The following is a 27,645-nucleotide window of genomic DNA, read 5'->3' as shown; positions in this document are numbered from 1 at the left end:
GTATTTTTTGCTAATTCATTCTACTGTGACAGAAAACACCGAATAAACTTCAAAGTTTTTTCGGCACACTAGAAAAATATGGGAAACAATGGAAACGTGATGCCCCTGACAAAAGATTTGATTTGGGATTATCATTAACATTTCTTACCTCCTTTGATGAAGTTCTTCTGGTTGTCATACGAGTCACTGATCTTGGCTGACTTCTTATTCTTCTTCACTTTCCCAGTGCGTTCATCACGGAATCTCTCTCTGTTTTCATAATCTTCCTTGGACATCCTGTCACGTTTCTTTTCCTTCCGACTGGAGTGTTTCTTCTTTTGCTCAGGCATCACAGTGTTCTTCTTCAATTCGTCAAACAGATCCAGTGGCACTTGCTTCTCCATTTTCACTTCTTCGAGTACCTTCAGTCCCTTATCACCTCCGCTCGGAGCAGTTTCTGTTGGCGTGACAGGTGGGACACTCTTCTGACGCTTCTGTTTCTTCTTGTGCTTCTTCCGAGTGTCCGGACTGAAGAGTTGATCGAACGGATCCTTCTGATTTGTACTGTTAATTGAGATGTCATGTTCGTCTGATGAGATGTTGCACAGAGAATTTTTGTACACATCCACAGGTTCATCTTTGGGTTCCATCTTAATGGCTGCAGCTGCCATCAATTCAGTTCCCATCGAATGGGTTTCTTCGCTCTCACTGCGTTCGAACAATTTGCCACGATTGAGCTTCTCGTCGGACTCCGTTTTGACTTCAGTCTTGATCTTGATGGTATCTGTATCGAGTTTCTCTTCCTTAATCTTCGACAGTGCTTCATCTTCTGAACTGTCCGAAGCAATTCTTGTGGAACGGGAATTCTTTCTCGAAGAGATCTTCCTTCGTGGTTTCTGGTGAATGGCACTGGCTTCGGAACTCTCTCCATCGCAGAGTTCATTGATCTTATCTCGATTGTACTGTGATCTTCTCATTTCTGACTCAGAATCTGAGATCATTTCGGTTTTGGGTACACGACTGATCAGCATTTCATCTTCACTGGACGAATTGATCTTCTTATGATTGAGACCAGATTTAACAGATCTACGATCATCCATTTCACTGTCTGTATCATCGTCCCAACTAGTTGAACGTTTCTTTTCCTCCCTCTTTGCCCGAGACTGTTTGAGCTGCGTAAATTTGGCCTTAATCTTCTTCTCTTCCTCCTGACGCTGCATATTCTTGCAACTACGAGCCTTCACCTTGTCGTACATTGATATGTAAGTGGGGCCCTCGTCGGGTATATCGAAGATGGAATGCTTCTTGGGTTCATCAGAATCATCCGAATCACTGCTGGCGTTCATCTTTCTCAATGACGACGTGGACTTTCCCTTGCGCCCATTGTCCGACGAGGAGGAGGACTTTAAGTTGCTCTCCTCGGTTGTTCCTCTCCGTTCACCACCTGATCGTTTCTTACCCTCTCCGGACTCTCCCTTAGCCCTGCCTTCGTGCTTATTGAACTCTCCGAGGAATTCCTGCTGAGATATTTCACTCAACGATCTCAATTTATCGCGTTTCTTCTCGCGTTGCTGCTCCTTTTTATGCTGTCTCTGTTCCTCCTCGCTTGATCTCATGTCCAAATGCTCGAGAAAATTTGAACCTCTTTCAGATGGCGAACTCAAATCATGATCAATATTATTCATATGATGATGATGATCTTCATTTCGACTGCGATTTGACTTGGATTTGTGCTTGTCACTGCTTCTGCCACTGCTCTTTCTCTCACTATCCTTGCGATTTTCCCTACAGCGATCCTCACTAACTGGTCGATCTTCACCATTTTTTGTCGTTCCCGGAACACGATGCTTCTCCTTATGATGCTTATTCTTTGATTCCCGCGACATTTCTTTACGATCAGTTGACATTTTTCTGTGATCATTGACCGTCTTTAGGCGCTTAATCTCATCCAGATCGTAGTTCTCCTGGGAACTCAAGCGTCTCTTGTTGATTGTACGTGATGGAGATGAACTCCTAGAATTGTTCCTTTCTCGACGTTTTGTATTAGCAGTATCCTCGTATTTTTCATACGAAGAAGTACTTTCGGTGGTAAACTTCTCTGGATTTTCGCGATTTTCCTTATCTTTGGCCTGATGACGTCTCTCTTCGGCTTCACGACGTTCATTCTCTTCTCGTTCCACCTCAGCCTTCCTCTCATTCTCCAAACGTTCACGTTCTTCACGTTCTTTTCGTTCCTTCTCTTCCTTCTCACGTTTCTCCTCCTCACGACGCTTAGCCTCTTCTTCACGTTCACGTCGTTCTTTTTCTTCATTCTCAACACGTTCCTTCTCTTCACGTTCTCGCCTCTTCTCACGTTCACGTCGTTCCTTTTCCAGCCGTGCCTTCTCTTCACTCTCACTTCGATCATCTTCAGTTGGATGTTCAACTGTCTGATGATGATCAGTGATGCCTTCTGACGACGACGTTTCACTTCCCACTTTCCGACGATCGAGACTATCTGGACGACGTTTCGACTCCTCCTTGACTGTGGTGCAATTGTGACGTTTCCCACTGTCTTCTTTTTCTTGCTGTGGAGGCTGAGGTTGCTAGAAGATGGCAATAAAAAAAAACCAGTGATAAGCCTAAATCAGCTTATAGAGGTGCGATTCCTTCATTGCAAATTTGGATTGTAGCAAACTCGAACGATATTTATAATAATGCAAATTTCGTTTAATATTCCTTAAACTTTATGTAACTTATTATCGTTATTAATAAGGAAAATTGGATGAGAAATACATAAAAGTATTTGAAAATCTTTAAAATCGATTATCTCGGAAACTAGCAGAGATAGACGCCTCAAACTCTACATCCGTTTAGAGCCTCTGTAGCCGACCTGCGAGAATCCGCGAAAATATTCATTGCCCAAAAATCGCGGCCCTGCAAAAATCTGCGAAAAAATACGCGCCCCGCGAAAATTCGCGAGAAGTCACTACCCGCGAGAAGCCGCGAAAAAATACGCGACCTGTGATAATCAGTGAAAAAATTCGTTGCCTGCGAAAAAATTCGGTCCCCGCGAAAAGCCGAGAAAAAAATACACGCCCCGCGAGAATTCGTGAAAAAAATCGCTACCTACGAAAATTAGCAAAAAAAATCGTGTTCCGTGAAAAATACGCGCTCCGCGAAAATCCGCGAAAAAATGCGCCTCGCGAAAATCCGCAAAAAAAATTCGCTACCTACGAAAATACTTGAAAAAATTGGTGACTTGCGAAAATTCGCGCAAAAATTAGTGCCCGCGAAAATCCACGAAAAAAATCGCGCCCCGTGAAGATCCGCAAAAAAATTCGCGTATCGCGAATTGTATATGTCTTTGAATATAGACTCACTAAGTAAAGAGAGAGAAAGAGAGAGACAGAGAGAAAGTGCTATATACAGTAGGTCTCAAAAGTTTGTTGCCTCATGTATGATCGGAGGAAACCAGGTGCAAAAACTGACATAAAAGATTACTTTTTCAAATTTTTCTTTTTGCAAATAAATTCTCTGTAATCCTTTGATCTTATTTATACATTTAAAAATAAATAAATAATATAATTTCATATAAAAAATCATTTTCCAAAAGCCGATCATTTTTAATTCTTCAAAAGTGTGTTGCCTCATTTGAAAAAGTAATTAAAAATGTTCAAAACTAGCAAACAATTTTATGTAAATCAGTTACATTTGGAGTTTATGTCATTTGAGAGGCAAATGGTGGATTTGTACGTTTCTAAAGTTGTCAATGGAAAATATATGTGCATAAAAGTGATAATAAATAACAAGAAATAATCTGTTTTTTGATAATTTATAATTTAATTTAGAATCAAAAAACAAAATATTTCTCGTTATTTGTCACCACTTTAATACATATCTACACTGAGAAAAAAAAGATGATGCGATTAACATTTTTTCCTCAGAAATTTAACACTTTTTAGGTGTAAAAATATATCAACATTTTTAATGTTAATTTTACACCTTTTTAAGGGTAAAATTAACATAAAAAAGGATACCTTTAACACCTAATACACCTAAAAAGGGTAAAATTTACACCGATTTTGGATCAATACTGCAGGGTAAAATTAACATTTACGGAATGTTATTTTAACTTTTTCGGATTTCTCTCAGTGTATGTACCATGGATAACTTTAGAAATGTCTAAACCCACCATTGGTCTCTCAAATGACATAAACTCAAAATATATCCGGTTTATTTTAAGTTAGTTGCATGTTTTTGACCATTTTGAATAAATTTTCAAATTGGAATTTATGCAATCTGTAATTGTTAGATATGATAATTATTGGCCCCGAGAGGTTTTTCCTTATTTGGGTCTAGAAATATAAAAAATGTCAGGACATCTGCAAGGAAGCAGAAAAACGAAAATTCACGATTTTTGACCAAAAATATCTAATCTCAGGAGTTAATTAGGGTCCTGCAAAAAATATCCTAGATTTGGACATCCTTATAGTTTGTACTTATCCACAAGAATCAGATTTTTATCGATTCTAGATAGTCTAAAAAAATTCTTTTTCCATGGGTACCCAGTGTCCCAAAGGAGACGAAAGAGTTAACAAATTAAAATTTGTGAATATGAATGGATTTTCGCTTTATTTGGAGCAAAATTAACTAAATAATGAAACTGTTGTATTGAAAATATATAAATATAGTAATTTAGTACTGTATTTATCATGAACACAATGACGTTTCCATTTAGAGTAGAGAAAAATTTCCATTTGGAGCAGGTTTTGAATTAGCTTAATTTACCCGAGTTCGGAATTTTAGCACGAAAATTTGTCACATGACATTGTGATACTGTTACAGAATTCTTCTTCTGGAAATGGTGGTGAATTAGGATAGGTAACCTAGTTGTAAAAAAATTGAACTTACCACTTCATCTTGATCGTCCTTGGTGAGAAAGGGTTTCGTCGTGCCGGAATTTGTACTGCCAGGCAGAGAGGTGGATTTGTTGAGGACCCTATTGGCATGTCCGCACACCACAGGTTTCTCCTGCAAACTGATACTCTTGGTAATGGGCACATTCTTCGGTTTGAGCGGTTCGGCCTGTGCCGGTACCGGAGGCTGCTGCTGCGTTGCCTGGGGTTGACTACTAGGTGTTGTTGCTGGTGGTACCTGTGGTGCTGGAGCCGGTGGATGACTCGGGAATGGATACTGTAGACCTTTGGCCGGAGCCATGACCGGTGTATTGGGTTTTGGCGTAACTGGCGACGGTGATGGACTATTGTAGGGTGATGACATACCCCCAATGGGACTATTGAGGGGAGATGCCGTTGAATTTGTCAAACGTGTCACTGCAGCTGGCGAAGGGAATATTGGTTGTCCAGGCAGGGTGGGTGTTTTTGCACTTGATGTCCCCGGAAGGGGTGAAGTTGTGGCCTGAAATGATGTAGTAGTACTTCGGGAAAAATTGTGATATTCCCTTGGTTCGTATTTATCACCAATATTTTCCAGTCTCTTTGAATCTTCATCGAAGATGGACTTTTTAGCCAGAACGGATCGTACTATGTCTGATGGTTGTACCTCATTGACGTCTAAGTCCAGGAATTTATGCCTGTAATTGGTTCCTGTACTTGTGGTACTAGAGGCGCTGTTTCCGCTTCCGCTGTTGCCATCTGGGAGTGTTGTGATCTTGGCACTAGAGTCTGGAGCTGGAGTGTTGACGGGATTGGTAATGTGTGTACCAACAGCTCCGCCTCCTCTGTTGGCATTGTTTCCATTCCACTTTTCGAACATCTCATCGAGGGTTTTGATACGTTCCTCGAGACTTGGACTACAACTCGGTGCAACTTCGCTGTCGCTACTGTTGGAGCTTAGCGAGGGTGGTCGTAGGGGACTAGCCGGTGGTTGTTCGACATTGGAGGTGGTTGACGCTGACGAGGCGATTGGTGGCGGTGGATGATGATGATGGTGATGATGATGATGGTGGTGCGAGTGTGAATGGTGATGCGGCACCTTGGGACTCGACGCCACGAGAATACTGTTTGGCGGTGGACTGGACAGTGAATGTGCAAGACTAGAGGTCACTGTGGTGCCTGCTGTTGTGATAGGAGCCACAGTGGTTGGAGTGCTAGTTGTAGCTGGTCCACTACTGGCCACCGAAGCAGCCGCCTGGGCAGCTAGCAGGCGATTCTGGAGGTAGAACTGGGCAGAGAAGCGTGGCAGAGGTAAGAGCATTGGTTCGACATTGTGTGGTCGTTCACGTGGCATTCGCCTCGGTTCCGTCGGAATACTATTCTCTGGCCTCTCATCGCACAGAGGTGTACCCGGACGTGAACCATCGGCACTTTCACCTCCCGACGCCTCATGGCTATGATGGGAGTGTAGTTGATGACCACGGCCCCTTGATGTATGATGATCACTGTCTCCAATTGAGCCAGTTTTGCGACGTTTGCACAGTACATGGGGAGTGCCGTAGGTGACAACAGGACCTCGACTATCTGTCGAAGGACGTCGATTGATAGCAGCATTTGCTGCTGCCATCTTTTGACTACATTCCGACAGTCGTCGTACTTCGACTTTCCTATGTTGATGGACTACAGCAGGCGCTCCTGGATGATGGTGCATCAGTGTAGTAGATTCAAGACTATGGTTAATACTAGCATCACAGATGGAGTCACTGACAACTACATTATTATTTTGTACAACGGATGAGGAGGATTGGTGCGACACTACTGTGTCATTTGTCATTGTCGAATCATAGCGTATTCGTTTCTTTGGACTCATCAACTCATCACCACTCGACGGACACTCTTCCAACTGTTCCAGCAGATGTACCCTCTCCTTCTGCAAATGTCGAATATCCCCTGGACTCTTTTCACTACGCCTCCTTACAACTTCCACTCCACCATTTCCCCCTTCAACTAACCGTGTCGCTGGAGGTGATTCACTGCCTCCAGTACCACGACTATATGCAGTAAAGACATCCCCGGAACCACTATGATCATACGCATCACCATCATGCGATGCTCCTGAGCCCTGACTGTACTCATCGTAGTTCCTTGATCTCCGATCACTGTATTCACCATCGTAGAAGTCAACGGTATTGTACCTAACGACCCGGGGCCTTCCGGCACCTCGTGGCGTCGTACTGCCCGATGAAGCTCTCTCCAAAACTCCCGCAATGGGACTTGCAGCTCCACTATTGCCCCCTGTGATACTTCCATGGCGACTGAAGGAAGATGTTCGAGATCTCGGAGGACCGTCGTACCGACTAAATCTAGCACTTGCGCCTCCCACCGTTGATGCCTCAAAGCTCCGCACGGCACTCAAAGCAGCTGCTGTCGTTGTCACTTGTGCCTCAAAGATGGCCGGATTCCTCTCGGGCAACTGCGATTTATCCATTTTATCATAGAATGCATCTTGACACTCCCTCGATGCAAAATCCACTTGCAGTTTTCTCCCTCTCAAAACAATCCCACGCATCTCTTTCACCGCCAACTGAGCATACTGAATCTGCTCGAAAAACACCAATGCCAAACGACGATCCTTATCAATGGTGACCTGAGACACTGGACCAAATCGTCCAAATTGCGTAGTGAGATAACTCTCACTGACACTCTCAGCAATCCCATCGATCCACACACAATTTGTCGGCATTGACTTACCAAAGCCCAATTTTATCCGATTATTCCCCAAATGTTCACCATCCATCTTTCGCATTGCCTTCACCACACTCACAATGTCAGCATACTGACAGAAGGCATACGAAGAGATTCCTTGCTTCTTCACATCAATCTCAATTATTTCCCCAAAACCCTCAAATTGCTTCCGTATATCCGAACTCGTGATCTCCTTCTCTAAATTCCCAATAAACAGTGTTCTCGTGGATTTTGGATGATATTCATCCAATTCCGCTTCATACGGTCTAAATTCATTATCATCAACATCATATCCCTGATACGGTGCCACTTCGATTTTGCAGCCAAAAAACAATTTATCGTGACTCACCTCGAGGGCTTTTTCAACATCATCGGCCTTCTTGAAGCACACCAGGGCATAACGATCAGTACTCTGACCAACAACCTTCACCCATGTCACCTTTCCATGTTTCTTGTACTCATGAAAAAGTCCATCTTTGAGGGATGTATCTGATGATCGAGCAGGAAGATTTCTCACACATATCGCCAATGGTCTATTATCGTCACTATGTGTGGCCGGATTAGCTCCACTACTACCCGAACTCGATCCAGTACCACTTTGACCACTGCCACGTGTACCTCTGCCCGATTCACCACCACCAACATTACCACTTGGACTACTACTACTCCCATGTGAATTGGATGATGAACTATTGGTACTACTGCAACTGCTTGGAGATCGTGAATGAGATCGCGATGATAAACTTCCACCACATGGGGATTCAGACCCCGATCGACTCTTCTTCTTCTTTGTATTACTATTGCTCATGCCACTAACAGTGGATGATGGTGTTTTATTAATAGAGGTCTCTGACGTCTCAGAATTCCTCCTTTCGATCCGATGATCGAGTCCAGATCCACTCAAGGGAAGATCATATCCTCCAGCTGGATCAGCTATTGATGATGCCGATGATGAATTACAAACACCACTAACGCCAGCATATCGTGATGATCCTGATCCACTGACAACACCACTCGATGAACCCACATTTCCAGCTGAATTTGACTCATACCACGAATTTGTAGGTACTCTGTGATGATTTACAGGTGCAGATCTACAACAGAAAAAACACCAAAAAAACACATTGCATTAACAATTTTGTGTGATAAAGTAACTTTCATAACTGGTTTAAACTGTTTGTATCAATTGCAAGGCAACAATCAAATAGGAAGCTAGTGATGAGCTTGGATAACCTTATGATCGTTGTGATTCTTTAGTTCAGAGGTGTGCAAGAACCGTTTGAAACCGAACAAACGTCAATGAAACTTGTACGTCAATAGTCAAAACGCTACAGTAGACTCTCTCTCTCAATTGGGCATTTGGGGCAAAATATCATCCGGTTTATCGATAGATTTGGTCGTCAAAGCCTTTGCAAATTCCACAAAAAGAGCTTAATTATAAATAATCACGATAAAATAGGAAGAACTACAGCGAATTCGAGCGAATTAGCTTCATAATTAAAAGTGAAAATTGTCAACAACATTTTTCGCCCGATTGAAAAGGAGCCGATGGGGTGAGAGTCTACCTACTGTACCTGATTCACATTTATTCGGTTTCAAACGGTTCTTGTACACCCCTGCTTTAGTTCCAAATTCAGTTCGTTTAGAAACTTGATAGACTTGGGTCTGGGTGTCTTCATGTCCGCTTTTGTTTCATATAGACAAACATTTTTAAATTTTTTTAATTTCCTTCATCACTACGGCAACAACACGTGCTAGTATCTAGCAACGTTGTCGTATCTCCGATGTGTCTTATTTGATAGTTTCCCTCTCATCCATATTACTCCATTCTCCAGTCTAGAGAAAAAGATCGTTAAATACGGCAAAAGACTATACAGCCCGAGAAGAAGCATTTCCGCCGTTTGGCTTTGGAGGCTGGTTACCAACGCTAAGTCGGCGGTGGACGCGTAGTATAGAGGACTATTGTAAAGACACATGTTGGCAAAAATAAATAAAATACTTTGATTACTTTTATAACAAGAAATCAGTTGTAAGCCTGTAATGGGCTTACTTAAATAATTAACTTATAAAGGGAAACTGTGAAACCATAGATGCCACCCATTTTTCACTTCATTAGAGTGAACCGTCCACGGAGACTGATGCTTACTCACTGAAGACTGAGGACAGTTACCTAATGCCCTAGACACACTAACGACTTAAGCCGAGAGACGACTTAGTGGAAAATGATGGAAATGTTGTTTAACCATTATTTCTAATATAATTACACTAAGCCGTCTCTTGGATAATCCTTAAGTCTGTCTTGATAAATACGCTCTCTAGTGTCTTTTTAACCTTTGACCTTGAAAAACCGTTATTAGGAATGATTCAACGAGATTTTTACACAGGATCAAATGTCCGGCTGGGTAATTTTTAAAACATATCCAAAAATGAAAAAAATCGTACTACGCGTTGGCGAAAGAATGACGGGAATGTTATCGATCTTTGGGTCAACTTATAGGGGCCCCTTAGGTCCAAGTCACTATCTCTAACCGTTTGGCCCCTAGATCTGGCGACAGCCGGACGGACAAACAGTATGACATATCTCACAAATCGTCTGAAACGCGAATATTTGTTGAGAAAAGTGGTCTCAATGGGATGGACGGTGGAAATTTTGCGAAGTAAAGAAATCGAGGGATTATATACTGCTCTCTCCGTAGAGTTCGAGCAGTAACAGTTTATAGGGATTCAGTTAATATATGTCATAGACAGCCCGGTCAATTTCGGTATAGTAAGGGTCACGCTAGGGTATATTGATATCGCAGGGGAGGGGTGTGACATTCCATTGGATAGGGTCCATTCCAATGATATCACTGATATTCCATCAGTGATTCCAACAACAGGGCACACAATGGGTCAAGTGGTAGAGCACTCGCTCTATGATGCAAGTGTCCCGGGTTCGAATCGCCTTTAGGTCACCAGGAATTGATTCACTGCACTTGATTCCACGGGCATGGGACTGACAACCTTATCCCGTACAAGAAAAAAATAATAATGCGTGTCTAGAAATCCCCTGGTGGGAAGGCCTAGTTCCTCCATGGAATCTTGTGCCAGCATTATTATTATTATTATTATTTCAACAACGGGTAACCGGCTACCGAGAAACCGGTTGAGCGCCCTATTCCTGAAACGGGATTAAAGCCGGTTTTTATAAGTGAAACCGATTTTAAACCGTTTTTTTTTTCAAGAAATTTTAAGCTATGCAAAGACAAAATTGCAAAATATTTCCGTGTATATACCCATATAACTTACCCAAAATTCACTGAAATCGATTAATATGTACCGATTATACGCCCAGTCAAATTATTCTCGTTTATAGCCCCGGTCGAGCTACAGTAAGATTAAGATTGAGGTTTATTAATGAGTCAGTTTATTCGTTTTTTGGGAATCGCTGCATGCAGATTACTCATTCTCCGTTACTTCCGTTCCTTCCGTTCTACCTTAACTCTCAATGCGATGAACCTGCTCTATGTCAGTTTATCAGTACGTCAGGGTACATACACAGCACTTTTTATGTCACGACAAACTTGCCTCGAATTTAAACCAGTGGCAGTCAATATGTTTTGTATAGTCAAAAATCGCCTTTGTATCAACCTCTCTTATTTTAGGCGATTCATTCTTTATTAAAGCGTTGGCTGTACTTTTTATTCATTAACTGGACGAATTCTTGATTGATACTACCAACTGAAAAATATGCAATTGTCCCTGTTGCCTATATTCGAACACGAGACTTCACAGAGACACTACTTTATCCACTGGTCCGCTAAGGTCCTATACTACAGTAAAGAAAGCTTACAAGATACACATAAAGTTATTATATTTAGGGAAATCTACTGACAGAATTAGGAAGGGGTGACAAACTGTCCTACACTTTGCGAAATGCTCAAACTCGTGACTTAGTTGCTATACCTAAAAGTACTTTCCAATTATTTACCGTTTAATCAGATTGAGATTAAGAATAATCACATCAGATTAAGACCGATTTGTAAATCACTCAAAACATCACTCAAAATGGCTCAAAATTAAGTAAAATTGATGTTCAGATAAAAGTTAGTTATCGATTCATAACCAAATGGAATCTGTTCAGGTTTATTAGGAATTCCAAGATCTTTCCAGCGAGTCTAAACATTAACTCCTTCTTGAGAAATATGCTCCCTAGAACATTTTCAATCTTTGACCTTGAAAAACCCCAGAGAAATACCAGAAAATCATCATTTTGGAAGAGAGGGAAGATGTGAAGTAAAAATCGGTGGAATTTTAATGGTCCTAGAGTTGACTTATGAAGGGGGGGGGGGTATTCTTGGAGGTCTTAAGTCTCTATCTCTGAAGCGGTCTTCAGACTAAGACTTTAGCTCAGTTCCCGAAGGTCTCACAATCCTAAATAGCGAGCAATTTTATTGCTTATTGAGAGCATAACAGGTCATTCATCTTTAATAATCCAATCTTAAGTTAAATATTTCCAAGGAATCGTGATTGATAAAAAAATAAAGCAGTTAAGCCATATGGCTATGCCTTAGGTCTGAAGCCCGTATGACCTGTAGGAGTGTTAACGTACAGAGGGACGGACAAACAACGTGATGTGAAAACAAAAAACTCGGAACTTCAGTTTCCAAAGTTCTACTAAAATATAGCCCAATATACTGCTCTTTCTGCGGAGTTTGAGCAGTAAAAGGGAGCTATAGGCGCTAAGACCAACCAACCTTTTGACGCTAGTCCATTACAAGCTGTCTCCTTTAGATCACTAAATTATACTTTTTTTTTATTCTCTAAGTATCTTAAGAATATAAGACCAATCTGAGGTGATTGACCGAACTGCCGCATTACAATAGCTGTGAATATGAAAAAATCTCAGCTAAAAATGACAGATAGTCTGTTTAGAGATAAAAATTTCTGCACAAGCATCAATCCCCCCCAACAGATATCAGCCTCTGTAAATTACCCACCCGTTCTTGATGCTTAGCTAAAAAACCAGCAAAAACAACACAAACTTCCATTTGGGATCATCACACAATGCAGACACACATATCGTCCAATCACCATGATAAGAGAATAAATTGGATATAGGAGGAAAAAGAAGATCAGTAAAACAGTAAAAAATTGCTCAGCAAATTACTATTGAATGTTCCACAAGATTAATAACACACAGAAATAACTGTTGTAAATATTATTTAATTGAGGGAACTTTTTTTTGCAGTTCCTCAGCATATCTCTTTCCAGCTGTGATAGTTGGGGGGAAAGAAGAAGCCTTTGCTATCTGCTAAGATCAAATATAATTCTCATAAATTACCCCATCAACAAGCAAGTGATCATGCGCTTTTTTTCTTCCTTCTATATCCCTCTCAACTCAATAAAACTTTTTTTTTCATCTCTTTTTTCCTCCACTCATCCTATCTTAATGCAATAATTAATGATCGGAAAACACTTTAGGAATACCTGAGTAATACAATTAATGTAATCTGTTATTAGCTAAATTGCCCACTGATCGGTGATCATAATCGCAGAATTTGACTTCTGCATTCAACATTCCTGATTTTTGATCATATTTCAAGCAATGGCGGATCGTTGCAAAATAACGATAATTGATCAGGTTTCTCTAACGATTATGAGACGTTAGTTGAATTAATTTTATTATGTGACGATCAGGAAAAGATCATTCCAAAACACGAATATAATGTCTTAAGTGGTCAGCAGGAGAAAATTATCTTCATTTTCTTTTTTTTTCCAAGTCAGTCGGCATTTTTGTCTATTACTTGACGCCAATTATCATTATAGAGTTCTAATTGGTAATTATCGTGGTATTCGTGTTATTCAGAAAACTATTTCTCATTCAGCTAGTCTCTTAAAAAACTCAAACTCAAAAAACGAATTGCCATATTTCCGATAAAATTAGCTAGTTTGGAGGAAAACTTTCATATTGAAGAGATGCGTTAATGAAAATCGTTTAATTTAATTTATTAACAATGCAATTGCATTGTAATATGTATTTCAAATAATGACCAGCGCACAATAACTTTTGTTTGTAAACATGTTTTCAAAACTTTCCATGAGAAAAAGCGAGATGACTAGATCTAGATCTCACTCATTCTGACTGAAATGTCAAAAACATGTTTACAAAACAAAAGTTATTGTGCGTTGGGCATAAACCTCATTCAGTATGATAGTGGTGACCATACAGATAAGATAAGATAAGATTTTGCCAGGGGTCAGTTCTCCATTTCGGATATTCCGATGCATCCAGGTCACCAATTGGGCCCCTTATGCTTCCCCACTCCTATTCTATCTTATCCCCCGATACGGGTAGCCGCTCAATATCACAGCTCTGTGAGCAGTCAGTGCCGCTACTATATCACAGCATCCCTTCTCGGTGTGTGTTTGGGATCAGTGACAGCGAATATTTGTATCGACTGAAGTACCGCTTTCATGTCGAAACTCGTTTTCGTACCAGCCTCTATTGTTTAGGCGGTTCACTTTTTTTTTTGCCAATATGCACCATTGACATTACTATTCATTCATTCACTGGACGAATTCAAAGCCGATATGGCATGAGAAATCTTTTTCTGCTGCTGCTCAGCTTTGAACCCCAGACCTCGCAGTCATAGAGCTACTACTCTATCCACTGACCCACTCGAGGCCCGACCATACAGATAAAATTAAAACTAATAATTTACAACTATTAAAAATTAAAAAATCGTTAGAAAAATATTTCTAAAATTTGGGCAATTTACCTCTATTCATTGATAAGGGAAGCTTCAATATTTGAGTAAAATTTTTAATGTCGAAATTTAAATGTACCAATCTAGATCAAAAATTAATTATATTTCTTATATTTGTAGGATCCTCGCGACTACTTCTAAACTAAAAAAGACTTAAAGATATTAGGACGTTGGTTTCTAAGTCCCTGTTAAGTTCACTTCGTTTTAATTAAACAATAAACCTACCACAGTTTTTAGTCGTTTTTCCTAGCGTGCTCTGTCAAATGACCGACCGTGGTAGGTAAGACACACAATATTTTTTTTTTTGGAAAAAAAAAATAAAATTTAAACACTGAAAAATATATTGAACGTATATTTTAAAAAATTCATAAAGTTTGATAGTGACAATGTACCGTTTAAATATGTGTTAATTTTAAAAAGTTTTTAAACCGATCAATTTGACCAGTCTTGGTAGGTTTAGTGTTAATGATCAAAACAAATTTTCTACTTAAAAATGAAAGGGGTGACAAACAAGGAGCAAACAACTGACCAAAATTTCATATCATAGAATCAATATTCACAAAATATTCACAGTTTTAAATGAGAAGAAGAAAATATTCGAATATTTTGTGAATATTCGCGATATTCGCAATATTCAGAAAATATTCGCGATATTCGCAATATTCAAGAATTATTCGTGATATTCGCGATATTCACGATGTTTATGAAATATTCGCAATATTCACGAAAAATGTCGATATTCGCAATATTCACCTTGGTAGATGTTCTAGACTCGCGAGTTGTTTTCCCCTTGGTGGCAAAGTGTCCTAGGCTTTGCGAATTGCTCAAACTCATGTCTTAAGATAATCAATTAATTTCGCATAATTAACCTTTTTAGTGGTTTTCAACCGATTTTAACTGACTCGTGAATCATTCAAAAAAGCCCCCCCCCCCAAATAGTTTTAAGAGTAATGAATTGATTTTCGGACAACAATTCCTTATCGGTTCATAACCGGAAACAATTTAAAACGATTCAGAAATCACTTAAAATATTACTCAAAATACATTTTAGGAGTAATATAATTGAATTTCGCTTAAAAATTAGTTATCAGTTACGAACAGGTTCATTACCGGTTTTTTGAAAAGATCATTTTGAATATTCACAGAGCTGGCACAGTTAAAAAAATAATTATATCTTTAGGAAAATTAAACTTTGTTTTATAATAAAATTAAGTTATTGAAGCTTGATATTTAGGAATCAATATACGACCAACATTTGATCTATGAAAAATTTGGTATTTGGAATTTTTCCCTTATTGAAAATTTTGTGATTTCCTCACTGTTTTAGATTGGCCAAAAGAAGAAGACAACGAAGAAGTACTCTTGACTGTAACGGCGTTATCACACTTGCACATTAAAATTTTAATGTGATTCACATTAATTGTCGCTTGTGAGCGTCCAAATATGTTATTTGTGTCTTTGAGTCACTTAATAATTGGGGTTTTTCTATTTATTGATAAAGAAGTGGACTTGGCCTACAAAAATAAGTTTAAATTTACCTAAAGCATAAATATTTTTCACATTAAAAAATTAAAGAGAAAATCGCATTAATTTTTCGCATTAATGCTATAAATCAATTTATATCAAATTTTTCGGGCCAAATCTACATTTTTATCAACAAATAGATCATATTTTGAATATAAAATTATTCAAACACACAAATTACACATTTGGACTCTCACCAGCGACAATTAATGTGAATCATTAATTAAAATTTTAATGTGCAAGTGTGATAACACAGTTAAAGTATTAGGATTTTATTGACCAATTCATCTGTGGACATATATCCCCATGGTATGTATGAATGCTTATGGGTTTTATCCTCTGGAATCTTAAAATTAATGAAAAAATCACAGTGTTTACAACTACCCCTGTTTATTACTACCCCAGTTCCCCCTAGAGATTTTTTTTAAAGGGAAAAGAACGGGATTAAAAATATTGAACTTTGTCTTAATTCAAGAATTGGTAGTCAATGATTAAGCTAGTGGCGCCAATACGGCCAAAGTTTGAACTAACAAACTGACAAACAGAGAATTATGATTTCCGAGCGGGAAAATCAGTATTTGGAAATACAGAAGACATTCTTTCTTCTTTCGATGTCCACTTTATTCTCTCTTCTTTCTATTGGTACATGATATTTATATGTTTGCTCTCCCTTTGATCTTCTTTGTCTTTTATCAGGATATCTATTTTTAGAATTTTATGATCTTATGCCGATTTGAATTTCGCTAGAAGAACATTCCTTTTCAAGGCAATATAAACATTTCCACATTCTTATGTCAATTCAAAAATGAGGATACTTAATATGATTTATGATTGTGAGATCTAACTAAAGGTAAGTATGATCTACAAAGAAATATCTGAACTCACCTATCGATCATGTAGGGACCATTGCGATACAGACGATCCCGGGCTCGGCCTCGAACATCCGTCGAATGGTAGTTATTAGGACGTCTGATATACTGATCGGGATCTGTGGTGCTCCTCGAGCTTCGCTCATAGAAAGAGTTCCTCTCGAAGCTGGACGAATGATCGTCCGCAACACCACTGGCACTGGGCCCACTTGCCCCTGAACCACCACCACAGCCACCGTGACTATTACTGGAGGGAAATCGTGATGCCACCGAAGTGGATCCGGTGGAATACTGTTGCTGTGCAGCAGTTGGTGATGTTGCAGATGCGACACCACCAACCGTTGCTCCACAATTTGATGCTACACTACTACCACATATTGAACTAGATGATGAACATGAAAGGGGTGAACTACCGCCACTACTCAATACCGCCGCTGACGGTATCGATGATGGCTCATAGTACTCGGTGGTTAATATACGATCGTCAAACTTATGCTCGGCCGTGTGGGCCTTCGAGGCGCTCTTGATGTCCATGAAGGCAACAGTCGCACACACACTACCACTATTAGCACTATTAACACTACTTTTGCTATTACTTGATGAATTACTACAACTGTTCGTGGGAATTTGAGACAATTCCGACTGCTTTCCACTGCCACCAGATGCTTGGCAACCTCCACCATGTTGCTGCTGCGTCGACGACAGTCCACCACTTCCGGACGATGCTCCACTGCCCGACACTCCTCCAGATGTTGTTGTTTGACAACTATCACCAGTGTTACAGTTACTACTACTATTACTACCACTATTTGTTGATCCACCAGCCGACGATGCGGCTCCACATGGTGGGGATCCTCCACTTTGTTCATCAACATTCGTCTCACCACTTTCTTTTCCACTTGATGCACTTGACACACCTGACGATGCCGATGAGGCGGCGGCTGCGGGGGTGGTGGAGGACGACGAACTTCCGGCCACTGATGACGCTGAAGATGTGAGAATTTTGACACTTTGAACTCGGCCATATCTGCAACAAGAAAAACATAATAAATATATAATTGTAAATTACTGAAAAAGAAAGAGAAATCAGTGAATTTTCTACAATTTCATTTGAATTTTTCTGATTCACGGTATATTCCCCTCAAGAGTAGTCTGACTATCAAAAAAAAGCACTTCTTTGAATCATCAGCAAAACCAAAAAAAAAACTCAGAAGATTATGACTCTGTGTAAATTATTGAGCTCCTCTTCTCGTTCATAATTATCGGGTTTCAATTGATTTGAAATTCAAAAGATCTCCATCAAAATTTCCGTTTGATTGAGACGAAAGTAAAAAAAAATATTCCTTTGATTTCATCTTCCAATCTTTTTGACATCCATCCAATTAAAAAGATCTGAATTGTGAGAAAAAATACAAGTGTTCAGAAGACACTGGAGTAACAAGATGAATATTAAGGGATTAAAAAAATAGAATATTATTTTTAGAAATATATACAGGGTGGCTGAAAAAAAATGCAACAAACTAAAGCGCTATAGGGTAAGTGTGCCAAATTTCGGCATAGTTGCATGCAAGCGTCAAAGTCTAAAGTTTGAAATTTAATATTTTAAATTCAAATTGATTTTTTTATTCTTTCTTTTTAAAGAGTGTTTCTTGGAACCTTGTAAAGAGTTTACCGTCTTTATTTACTCTAAAATTTTTCCTAATACATTTTAAAATGAATAAAAATATAGACATAGCTTTGGTGCCCTATTTCGGCCACCTTCATTCTCATAGTTCCTTGCCCTTCGGGAATGCTTCCAATATCTTTTTCAAGTCATCTCATTTGTCGAAGCTTCATTTTTTGTTATTCTTTTGCATTGTATAATCTCTAGAGTATGTAAAAACTAAAAATTCATGTAAATTCGAGGAACAAAAAAGGTGGCCGGAATTGCAAGCTGGCCGGAATTTGGCACACTCACCCTATTATCCTCATTTTTTGTTCAACTTTTTTGAAATAAAGAAAAAATGGTAGTAAATACATCAAAATTTTAGAATATTATCGGTTTTGTTCAATACAATCCTATTTTGACTTGACTATGGTCTTAACTGTGTTATCACACTTGCACATTAAAATTTTAATATGATTCACATTAATTGTCGCTGGTGAGAGTCCAAATGTGTAATTTGTGTGTTTGAATCATTGTATATTCAAAATTAGATCTATTTGTTGATAAAGAGGTAGACTTGGCCCGCAAAATTTGATATAAATTGATTTATAGCAATAATGCGAAAAATTAATGCGATTTTCTCTTTAATTTTTTAATGTGAAGAATATTTATGCTTTAGGTAAATTTAAACTTATTTTTGCAGGCCAAGTCCACTTTCTTTATCAATAAATAGATAAACCCCAATTATTAAGTGACTCAAAGACACAAATAACATATTTGGACGCTCACAAGCGACAATTAATGTGAATCACATTAAAATTTTAATGTGCAAGTGTGATAACGCCGTAAGTCTGTCAAAAAATGCATCGCAGTTTGCACGAATGTGAGCCTTCTTAATGTCAAGCTATTCACGAGGAAGGGCTGTCATCAGCTCATTGATACTTTGCTACTTTTTAGTCCTAACATTGACCAACAAAATGCCTCTTTTAAAGAAGTCAAACGATTTTGCATCCAAGAATTGTGGAGGTCATTGTTTTCCCAAAATGAAGTGCGAAACGTTTTTTTTTTAGCCAAATCTTATTCGGAGCGTGATTTCTGAGACGTTGTCGTGTCTTGATCGAACTTCCATTACTTCTTACTAAAATTTTTGTTTGTACAAGACTCCAACACTCCTTCCGGGACAATTTTCAGAAACACATTGCCATTCATTTTGACGGTATAGCCTAAAAACCCCAGTGGATAGCGATAATTTGTCTTCAAGGAAGTCCAGGCCTTTAAATAAGGTGGTCCTTGACTTCTGGTGGCCATTAGAACGTCTAAATTATCGTATGATCTTTCCTTCAGATAGACACAATTATTTTGTTTGAACATTAATTGCTCAATTAAAAATTTTTCTTATCAGAAAAGATGACATTTCTGAAACTGACCACTAACGTGCAAGCGAATTTACTCTGTCGTCGATCAAGCATAACTTCTTTGAGGATCGACGATGTCTCTTCATTTTCAGGATTTTTAAGGCTTCATATTGAGGTCCTTTAACAATATTTATTTCATGGTTATTTACTATCTATGCGTCTCAGAGATCGTTTGTCTGCAGATGTGACGCAGATTTCGTTCAATTTGCTTCTTCACTTTAAGGACGATGACTAGCGATGAAGCAATTTTTCTAGACCTCCACCAAAGCATTTTAAAATGCTACTAGTATCCCTGTATCAAGTTATGTTTCGAAAAACGGAAAGTTTAATTACATTCCGGTTTTGAAGAGCCCTAACGATAACTGCTTCCGCATTTCCTGCAAGATATACCGACATTAAATTGTCACGTTTGAGTTCCATTGCGGTTTAAAAAAGTTTTACAAAATATTATCGAAAATGCTTTTGTAGGCTTTTAGCCAATAAAATGAACTACCACTATGCAAGATATTAAACCGCTGTCACCAGCGGTTTGACAGCTATGCGCACTGAAAGTTGTTGCATTTTTTTTCAGCCACCCTGTATAATGTATATTATATATTTATATTGATTTTGTATTGCGAATATCAATGGAGGTTTTCTTGTTATTTATCCATCAAAACTAAAATTAAATCTCATCTAGAGACTCATGAATAGGCAATAAAGTAAATTGAAGAAAAAAAAAAGTAACACAGCACACATATCTTAACTCTATAATCGGTCATATTCATTGAATGTGATGATTGTAAAACGAGATAAACGAGCTTAAGAGACTCTTAATCGGTCAAGTACAATTCTGTCCCACACACATCTCCTCGATCAGAGACTCTCACTTTGTGAGAAAACTCTATCTGGCTCAAGCTTTGCCAATGAAACTTGTGAGACTGTTTTTTTTTTTTATTCACCGATCTTTCCACTGTCAAGGAATATTACAGCGTCATATTTCAAAGCATATTGCAATAATTCTCAAAAGGATCTTATAATATTTGATATTAATCGTCAAAAGTGGATAAGACATAAGGGGCCGCTCTATGGAAGAGAAAATGCGGGATGTTTCACATGGCATTAAGAACAATCGTCTTGTAGGTCATTGATTTTCTTTCATTGCAAATCCTCCTCAAGTGTGGAGTATTATCAAACATGTCAGAGTCAGTTAGAATCTTTCAATTTAATTTTTACTGTCTTGACTAAATCCCAATGTGAATTGAAAGAAATCCCTTTGATTTTTCCCTCCTACACTTTTAATCTTTTCTTTGGATTGATCTCTATGGCATTTGTAAAATTAAAAAAAAAAAGATTTGATAATCCCCATTTCGCTACATTTAACTAAAATTACTTCAGCTACAAGGCTTATTTCGTTTCCTGTGAGTGACAAGAGAAGTGGCCGAAATTACAAACTGGACGAAATTTGGTACACTTACCCTAAAGTGGTCTTCAGAATAGAGGTTTTTGAAAATCTTATTTATTATTTACTCCTAATACTTAATCCTAAATCAAAATTTTCCTGATCTGTACCAATAACTAGACGTTAAGCCATTTGGTTAATCCTTAAGTATGAAGCCCGTATAAGTTAATGCATCAAATTTCCTATCAAAATAATATCTAATGAATATTTCCTTCATTAACAAGAGCCCGAAGTAGAGCAAATGAAAATACCACTAATTACACTATGTTTACCAGTATTTGCATTTTGGAGAACTTGCACAATAACAATTTTCGGAAAATCCTTCTAAAAATATTACGTTTCATGACAGAAGAAAATTATTTTCGACAAACTTATAGATCCATAAATTCCCAACGAAAATATAGATTACAAATCTCTTTTAGGAATTAAAAAATAAATAAATATATAAAAATCTAATTTTACATTTGCTATGTTTTTTTCAATTATCTATAATTCATCTTTAATTTATTCCTTAAAAATAGAATATTTCATGACCATGTCAAATATTTCACTTTACCATAGTATTTAGAAGAAATGAACAAGAAATAAATAAAACAAAAAAAATTGTTTAAAAAAACATAGATGTTGACAATTAATTTTCAGTAATGTCCAACGCACAATAACTTTTGTAAACATGTTTTTGACATTTCAGTGCTTTCAGTGAGTGTCTGACTGAGATCTAAATCTAGTCAACTCGCTCGCTCTTATAGAAAATTTTCAAAACATGTTTACATACAAAAGTTATTGGGCGTTGGACATAATCTTCAATCAAAGCATTTGAAACATGTAAATCATTTTTTGCACCTTCTTTTTAAACAATAGGGAAAGTGCTCATAATTTTGGACAGCTTCTAATTTTGGACACTTTGAGGATAAAATTGGACACTAAAAATAAATTGATTAAAATTATGGAATTTTCTTCCAATATTTGATGAATAATGAATTTATCTAAATATTTGTTCTTTTTGGAAGATTTTAACACGAAATTCGTTAAATTTTGAATATGCTTTCAGTTAAAATTGCTTGGTTGAAACTTCAGTGTGAGCAGTTGTTTACAAGAAATATAACAGAACTTCTTATTTACTTTAGTCTTATTTAGCTGTGATAAAGTACTAACTTTTTTTCCTTGATAAATTTCAGTGATATTCATTGAATATTGTATTGATTCATGTTAATAGTGATTTGTTCAGTTGACCTGAAGTGAGATTTGCCTTGTGAATTACGTTTTTCGTGTGAAAAATGGGTAATTTTCTAAGAGATTCAACAGTCAGATGATTTTTGTTACTTTGTATAGATATTTTTTTCTCGAAATTTCGTGAACTTTTAGCTTTTGTGATGAGAAACAGAAAGTGATGAGGAGAAACAAAGGAGCATCATGTCTATGAACGAGATGTAGTGATAAAAGCCTTGAAAGACTCCTGGAAAGGCTAGGGAATGCATGAATCCGTGCGTACTTGAATTACCGAAGTCAACTCAATTTAATGAATGATATGGAATGTTTCTGTGCTCTTTGTGACATAATGCGGATCCCTCTCATAAACTGGAAGAAGACTTAGTAAGATAGGTTCCTGAAATGGAGAATAATGGGCATCCTATTGAGGCAGATTGGCTGTCCAAAATAACAAGCAAAGTGTCCAAAATTGCAAGCAGGCTGTTCACAATTACAGTAAAGTTTATCTCTAGATATCAATTCATTTCTAAACGTATTTAGACCAATTTAAGTCAAAACAAAGACAATATACAGCTTGTAAAATTTCTAAACTACCCTACTGAAAAAGATAGTAACAAAAAAAAATTAATTAGTATTTAAAATATTCCTTTTCAAACTTAGGACATTGATGATTATAAGCACTCTGTCCAAAATTATGAGCACTTCCCCTATATAAAATTTTACTATGGATTTTTAAGTAACAATGAAACCAATTGATTTGGAAAATTCGAAATTCTGTAATAGTTTCGTGATATCTTGAAGATCACACTTATAAAACATTTGTGGCAAATAGTGGGGAATTTCTTGTCACAAATTACCACTTCTTGCCATGTCATTCCTCAACAATAAATACATTAAGAAATCCTATTAGTTGTATATCAAAGTAAATTTTAGTGTCTGATATAGAAACATGGTAAAAAAATGCAAGATTTTCATGGAAATATATAGATTTGAACCCATGACCTTTAAGGTAGGGAAATAAAATTCTTAAAAAAATGAAAATAAACATTTTCAAATAGGCGAAATAATTCTTTACTTTTCATTTTCAGACAAGTGTGTACAATAATAATTAATTATAAAATTGTTAGAGCACGCGAAAACTAAAATAGTGAGACATTACTCTAACATGAAGGTTACCTGGGTTCGAATCCCAGTTAAATCATCAGAAATTCGTATTAATATTAATAATTATTTAATGTTATTATGGGAAATAAAGCATTTTGGTTGATTTGACGCAAACGGGATAATAACCGAGAAATAGTACTTAAATCACCCTACCATTGGTATCTTTTCTTGTCTATTGGTCACACACAAATTTCTACCAAGTGCAATTTTGTCTTTAACTGTAAAGTGTTCTCTCCAGACATTTTCTAATAAAATGACATGAAAATTTCCTCCCCACTTCAATTCAATCAACCAACAACAATTTGACCTAATGATAGACTCATGGTCTTATACATTTTGTAATAAATGCGTGACACGAAGAGAAAGACAAGACATACAGTCCAAAGTGACTCAAAATAGTCATATACAATTGCTGAAATAGACAAAATAAATGTCTCTATGCCTTTTTCTTTGAAACATACAAACACCAATGTGGGCAACCTTAAAAAAAATCGTGTGTACATTATGAGCCGATGGAGAGCGATTGAGGTAAATAAACTAAATGAAGGTGAACATGTGCGTTTTACAAAGCGGCACACAGGTGCAATTATTATTAACAATCTTTCATACCTATACGTCAATATACCACACCATGATCAATTGAAAATTGCCATGGGAGAATTGCATGTAAAATCCATTCGACATTAATATTTAATACACATCTGTGTCGATGATTAAAGCAATACTTCAAAAAAATACATTAAAATACCAGTAAATAGAAATAAAAAGGTCTTCAAGAAATCTCTTGTTAGAATCTTTAAAATACACTATCGATAATCCAAATCTGTCAATCTCTATTTAATTCTTTTTAACATTTTCACACACAAATCCAATCTACATAATTACTCACGCAAAAGCATAGTAATTTTTTATGTGAAATCTTTTTATCTACTAGTTTTTCAATCTAAAATATTAATCAATAAATCAAATTTCAATTTTTATTGAGATATGAGATAAAGATGAAAAAGTAAAATATTGGTAGGCAGTACCTGCTAAATTCGACAATTCATTGCTAATTTATGCCATTTCAACACATTCATCTTTTCACTCTGAATATTTTATCGCAGAGTACAGAGTATATATTTATATATTTTTAATAATTCTCAAAGGGACAGTGGGTTTAATTACAATATTTCACGAAATGCCGGATTGATGTTAAATTATTCAGGTAAAGAGGTACAATATAAACAATTCATTATTTTACATGTTTTATCACGAATAGGCAAATTTTAACACGGAGATTTTATATGAAAACACAAAGAAAAAATAATTTAATGTGAGAAAACTAAAGAAAACATTAAAATTTGGGGATAGGCTGACTGTACTTCGAAGCTAACCAGGATGCTGGAAAATAAGAGATATTCCAGATAAAAGGACGATAAAAGTATTCCAGGAAAATTAAAATAAAGTTGTGCAGTTGCATGACAATTTTTGTTTTCTCTATATATGCAGGGTAGATTCGCACACTTCCTGGGGCAGATATACACATCCCTTATGAAGTCTTAGCAGTAACTTAGTAGTTAGTTTTTTTCTAACAGACTTACACATAATTATTATATAATTATCAATAATTGATAATAAGCTAACTAAGATTTAATAGAAATGTACAAGTGTCTTTGAAAAAATAAAAGAAAAATCACATTATTCGAAAGCATGAACGTTCGAAGGGGGAGTCCTTTCCCCTATGCATAATTCCTGGACCCCCTGTAATAGGCATTGTATAAATGATCAGGAAAAAGTTAAAATTGAGCAGTAACAAAAAAATTGAAACAGTCATATTATCGTCCAAATTTTGGCAAAGAGAAAACAAAGGGCTTTTCATTCAATCTGCAACAATTTTAATTGTTAAACATATAAATTAGACCCATTTTTGTAAAGATTTAAGTTTTTCACTAACCATAATTAAATATTTACTGCTCATTTTTAAATTTTTAACTGCCCATTCTGATTTTTTTGCTGCTCCTTTGTTTTTTGCCCCTATAATATAGTTCGAAAAACTAATTGGGAAGCTGGATTACATTATAATAACACAGAGAAAAAAAAGAGGCTGCGATTAACTTTTTTTCGTCATAACTTTAACACTTTTTGGGTGTAAAAATATATCAACATTTTTTAATGTTAATTTTACACCTATTAAGGGTAAAATCAACATGAAAGAAGGGTAACTTTAACTCATAATATATAATACACCTAAAAAGGGTAATATTTACACCGTTTTCGGATCAATACTGTAGGGTAAAATTAACATTTCCGGAATGTTATTTTAACTTTTTCGGATTTTTCTCAGTAAAGGCTCAATTCCTTTTAAAAATAGGAAAAAAATCAATTTGAAAAGAGCCCCAATTCAACGAATTCTTATGAGAAATTTTCTTGTGCGAAACTGCCCCAAACCCTATTTTCTGATCAATTACGTTTTTATTTTTATTTCCATCTGTGGTAGGAAATATCTTAATACCATTATAAAACATATTGATAGAAAGAATTGAAATAGTGATATTTTGATTGATTTTATTATAAATTTCTATGTAAAAATATAAATATACAAAATTAGGATCTGCGTAATTTTTTTGAAAAAAAAAATTAATTTCTATATAATACTTGGACTACGTTATCACTTCGATAGACAAGTATTAATGTGGTATAAATGAATAAATACAGGCTTCGTTCTAGGAAGTTATACATATATTTTTGTATTTAATGGAAAATCCAGTGTTCGAAACTGCCCCTATGTTATTCTATCCCGGTTTTCCCTACGAATTAAATTTTGCAAAAGTCAATAAACTTGAAATTTCTCTCAAACATTTATGTATTCCCAATTCCACTCTTCTATATTTCAGATTTTAAACTTCAAATTAATTGCCCAATCATCACTATAAATTTACGATATGTAGTGGCAATTTTCTAATTTGAATATATTTAAAAAATAAAATAAAAATCTTCTTCATATCAAATTCCTCTCTATTTATGACTTTTGAGCTATCTAATTTGGGAGTCCAAAAAAGAAACAGTCTCATTCTTATCATCATCCAATTTACTCTACACGTTTCGACCGATAGGCAGACTTTTTACGCTAAATGAAAAGGCCAGACACGATAGAAAATTAATTTACTGTCCAATAAACTCTCATTTTTTTTCCTTTTTAGCTCCAATCGTTCTAGTTGCCCTCGCAACTTGTGTATTTATCTCATGAGAAAGATTATCTCAAATAGCAATTTACCAGTAATTTTAAATGCAATTACTTTAATTGCAATATTTTTTTTTACTGGGTTTTTAAAGTTGCCTTATATTCTCTATTCTTGCCTTATATCGTCATATTTCTCTACTCCCCTCAGCACCAACTACATATTCAACTTGATATTGATTGCGGTGTTTGTCTATATAGTGTGTTTGTTGTGCTTCAAATTTTATACATAGAGTGTTGTCTGGAAAACTTTGTTGTTAAAATTTATTTCATCCACCATCCCACACTATCATCAACCAGCTTCCAGCGCTCAAGTACAACCAAGGAGAGTAAAAATCGATGGAGAACATTTGAAAATAAATTCACGTATTTTTCCGAGGAAAAATTCACCCTGTTTTTATTTCTCTTCCACACCCCCAGAGGCATCATTCCCAGGCCAACCCTATACTACTACTACACCATCCCTCTTCATCTTCCCCATAAGAACTTCAACAATTTTCTTTTGGTATTTTTCAACTCTTGAATATTTTCCCACCGCAGCAGAGAAAAATAAAATTGCATGAGGTGTGAGTGAAAAATTTTCCATGTACTGCAGAGGTGAAAAATACTGTAAGAGGAAATAGGAAAGTGGAAGTATCCTGCGAAGGTGAAAAACATCCCGTAGTATATGGAAAATTGAATTAGTGAAATTATTTTCAGAATTTTCATTGATAGAATTATTGCCTACTGGGGAAATTGATTGGAATTACTCTAAAATTTATATTGAAGACACTGATTAGAGACTCAAAGAAGGGTCAGTTGGGGGAAG

General features: G+C 36.7%; 1 protein-coding gene across 5 annotated transcripts in view; it reads right to left on the bottom strand.

The window, feature by feature from the left end:
• Nucleotides 1–27,645, bottom strand: part of LOC129808021 (protein split ends) — a 168,491-nt gene that overhangs the window by 23,759 nt on the left and 117,087 nt on the right. For all 5 annotated transcript variants that reach the window (XM_055857672.1, XM_055857671.1, XM_055857673.1 and 2 more), the window contains 3 exons: nucleotides 16,760–17,770; nucleotides 4,873–8,695; nucleotides 149–2,564 (listed from right to left, as the gene is read on the bottom strand). In XM_055857672.1, the coding sequence (XP_055713647.1) occupies nucleotides 149–2,564; nucleotides 4,873–8,695; nucleotides 16,760–17,770 (7,250 nt within the window). The remainder of the gene's footprint in view (nucleotides 1–148; nucleotides 2,565–4,872; nucleotides 8,696–16,759; nucleotides 17,771–27,645) is intronic.

This window comes from Phlebotomus papatasi, chromosome 3 (genome assembly GCF_024763615.1).
Source record: "Phlebotomus papatasi isolate M1 chromosome 3, Ppap_2.1, whole genome shotgun sequence".
NCBI classification, from domain to species: domain Eukaryota; kingdom Metazoa; phylum Arthropoda; class Insecta; order Diptera; family Psychodidae; genus Phlebotomus; species Phlebotomus papatasi.
This window is presented reverse-complemented; position numbering and strand designations above follow the sequence as displayed.